Here is a 4104-nt window from a genome sequence, read left to right on the forward strand (position 1 = left end):
TGGCACAGAGTAGTGATATTTTCTTGTTGAATCATTCAAATTTCTGTAGTCCATGCATATATGCCAATCAATCATTGTTCTTGTGGGGATTAACTCATTTATTTCATTGGTTATCACAATCATTCCCCCTTCTTCGGTACACACTGAACTGGGCTTACCCACTTACTATCAAAAATTGGGTATATTATGCTTATATCTAGACACTTAATTATCTCTTTCTTCACAACTTCTTTCATGATAGGGTTCAACCGGCATTGTGGTTGTGCACTAGCCTTATGTTCTTCTTCCATGAAAATTCTGTGCATGCATAAAGCAGGGCTAATGCCGTGAAGATCAGCCATTTACCATCCTATTGCCTTTTTGTGTCTCTTTAGTACCTCAAGTGCTGCCGTGACCTATACCTCAGACAAACAGGATGAAAGAATTACCAGTAAGGTATTATTTACTCCAAGAAAAACATACCTGAGATGTGCTAGTAATTGTTTCAAGTCCAATATAGGGGCTTTCTTTAGAGAAGTCTTTGGTGAGTGCCCCAATTCTCTGTTCAAAGGTTCCATATTTTTCTTCCACATGCTGACATTTGGCATGTCAAGCATAATAGCTAACTCTTTAGCATCCATGTCCTCTTCAATATCTTAGCCCATCACAACTTTTCCCAACAGATCATTTGCTACAGTGAATTGAGATAAGACTTCATCATCTATTATGGTTATAGCAGACAGCTTTTCATAGATTCCAGGTAACTTCAGTGCATAATATACATCGAACACTTCCACTTTGTCATGTGCTCTCATAGTCAATCTACCTGCAGCTACATCAATAAGTTCCCCTTCTGTTGCCAAGAATGGGCGTCCCAAGATAAAAGGAACATCGAAGTCAGGCTCAAAATCTAAAACAACAAAGTCGACATGGAAAATGAGGGATCCTACTTATACCAAAACATCTTCAATGATACCGTCAGGTCTATCTACAGAACGATCAACTAACTGTAGCAAAATAGTGGTTGCTTTAAGTTCTACTAAGTCTAAATTCTTAAGCATGGATCTAGGAATCAAGTTAATACTAGCACCTAGATCATAGAGACCTCTGGCATTACTATATTTACCAAAGGTTACCTGTACTGTGAAACTAACTGGATCTTTTAGTTTAGCTAGAAGCTTACTTTTGTTTAAGATTCTTGAACTACACTCTTCAGTGAGTGCCACTGTTGCAAATTCAGCTAACTTGCTCTTATTGGCCACAATATCCTTGACGAATTTAGCATACTTTGGGATTCCCTTTAAAACATCAATCAAAGGCAAATTAATTTGCACCTGTTTCAACAAATCTATAAACTTCGCAAAACACTCCTCTTCTTTCTTCTTTTTAAACTTTTATGGAAAAAGAGAAAGAGGTTTTGTCTTTAGTTCCTCAATTTCTTTTGTACCGCTGGGTTCACCTTCTTCTCTAACTTGTTCCTTGCCTCTTACTTCTGCCAGTTTGTATTTGGGAGCCAATTTAGTGAGTGGGAGACCATTGCGGGTACTCACAGTATGTACCTGTTTGGGGTTTGGGTCAGTGTTACCTGGTAAACCCCCTTGCTGGTGAGAACTTTGTGCACTTGCCAATTGGCCAAGCTATTTTTCTAACTGTTGGGTAGCTAACTGATTCGGTAGAACATCTGCAGCTAGCTTAGCCTGGTCTGTCATGATTTGTTTCAACATATCTTCTATACTCATGCTTCCTGATTTTCCTGGTCCTTGAATACCTTGACTTTGGTTATTGTATTATTGACCATGATTGTTGTATTGTTTTCCATCTGTCTGTGGTCTGTATTGAGTCCGCCCTTACTGTTGATTTTGCTGATTTTCACCCCATGATTAGTTAGGATGGTTTCTCCAATTTGGGTTATATGTGTTTCCATAGTTTTGATTTTCACCATTCCTAGGTACATTACCCACAAAATTTACTGACTCTGGATTTACTCCACAGTTTTTAGCCACATGTTCACTACTTCCACATACCTCATACCATATATGTTATTGCTGAACTATTTCTATCGATGCTTGTTGTTGTCCTTTTGCTAAAGTGTTGAAATGCATTGTCATCATATTTTGCATTGCTGCAATTTGTGTTTCAACGCAATTACTGCATCAATCTACAACATACCTTCTTGCTTTTGCACAATTGGACGGGCATTTCCTCCATTCCATTCCAGGTTTCCTTGAGATATGCGATTTAGCAATGTATATAGCTTATCATATGTTTTCTCCAAGACTTGTCCACCTGCAGTAAAATCAAGAAGAATTTTTGTGTTGGGTTCCAAACTTTCAATAAAAGTATGGACTAGCACCTCATTAGCTTGATAATGATGAGGGCAACTAATGAGTAATGATTTAAATCTGTCCCATTATTGGTACAAATTCTCTCCATAATTTTGCTTGAAACTCAAAATTTCAGCTCTGATAAGACATTTGTGGGCCAAATCATTCCATGAAGTGATTGAGTTTGGTGGCTCTGACTTCAACCACCTCTTGTCTTCCCCTAACAAAGAGAATGGAAACAATGCTAACCTCACATAGTCAGGAGAGACCTCAATAGGCGTATATATGTCGCTAATCTCCAAGAAGTTCTGAATGTGGACTTGGTGATCTTCATGTGGTAAACCTGTAAACTGACTATTAGAATGAAATAATTGTACCATGTTCTGTTTTAGTTCGAACCTTCCTCCAGCTGGAGGTTTTTGGATGCTAGAAGTGACATTTGCTATGAGTGGAACTGCCACATCACGCACTGTCCTGGCTACCATCTCCACAGGTATCTCCTCTGGCAAGACCTCTTCTTCTAAATCATGATTATCCGCCAAATTTAGTTTATGTATTAGGTTTTGTGAAGTTGTTATTCGCCTTTTTCGCTGAAAGTATCATTCAGGCTTGGATAATGGATCTACAAGTTTCTTGTCTTTGTCCAGTGTAATGTTTGAATTATCTGCAAAAAATCACAGCTAAGACCAAGTTGTTAAAGCTAGAACAATCAGTATAGAATTTTTTGAGAAAAGTGCCTAATTCCTAAGGTCCCCGGCAATGGCGCCAAAAACTTATTGTGGCTACAATTGCACACGCAAGTGTAAGTAGTCTCTCAAGTAGTAAAGTAGCTCTTTCAAGCTAGATATCGAACCCACGGGGACCTTGATAAGGCAAACAATTTCTTTCAAATGACTATAATGATTATAATTATGCGATGGATTTAAGATGATTTGTTAATAGCTTTAGAAGTAGGAAAGTCTTCTACAAATGAAAACAATGTAGTAGTTACGTCTATTAATCAGATTTTTAGAAATTCCAGGTCTATAGCATAATGTGAAGTCAAGCCTACTATTATTTAATCTCAGTTTCCGATGGGCTATTTAATCACTGATCAAAAAGGGCTAATAATCCAATTATGGTCTCCCAACCTATAATTGCCTATCTTCATTGTCAACCTAACTACATCATTGAGCGGGGATAGGCATGGAATAATAAAGACACATTTAACTATCATCCTTTATCATAACCAAATGCGGTATATAGGTATGTGTCACAAGCATCCTATATACTAATCATCCTAAAATATATTAGTATGAACACATTCCTTCCATTCTTTGTTCTATCTACTTGTCCTCTTCCAATTTCAAGATAGACAACACACATATCTTAATGTTGGCCAAACATCAAAATCATAACCATAAGAATGAAAGAGTAATTAAAATCAATAACATATCTTCAACCAAGTTCAAATACTATTAAACCATGACTTCGTAGCTATAGCCCCAGAATTTGGGTGTTTAGCTACTCATATTCAAATAACAACACCAAGTAATTAAATTCATACAAATTAAGAAATACAACAAAAGAAGAAAAAGGAACCTAAGATGTTTTTGTTCTTCTCTTCTTGCTTCCTATTTCTTCTCTTCTTTTCAGCCTCCAAAATGTAGCCTCCTTTTCTTGCCCTAGCACAAAACTATTTAAAGTGATTCCTACCTTTAAATTATTGATGGGCAAAATAGTAAATAATTGAAAAGTTGATGCCGCTGCAGTGGGGCATCTCGCCACTATCGCGCCCAAAATACGCCTATGTAGTTTTGCA

At 37.2% G+C, this 4104-nt stretch overlaps 1 protein-coding gene across 1 annotated transcript; it reads right to left on the reverse strand.

Annotated features, from left to right (window-relative positions):
- Positions 1-635: 635 nt before the first annotated feature.
- Positions 636-2788, reverse strand: LOC129890651 (uncharacterized). Its single transcript, XM_055966158.1, has 5 exons — positions 2553-2788; positions 2149-2202; positions 2011-2101; positions 956-1313; positions 636-889 (listed from the first exon to the last, which is right to left on the reverse strand). Exons 1-5 carry the CDS (start codon positions 2786-2788, stop codon positions 636-638), a joined length of 993 nt encoding a protein of 330 aa, XP_055822133.1.
- Positions 2789-4104: the final 1316 nt, after the last annotated feature.

Source organism: Solanum dulcamara, chromosome 5 (assembly GCF_947179165.1).
Source record: "Solanum dulcamara chromosome 5, daSolDulc1.2, whole genome shotgun sequence".
NCBI lineage: Eukaryota > Viridiplantae > Streptophyta > Magnoliopsida > Solanales > Solanaceae > Solanum > Solanum dulcamara.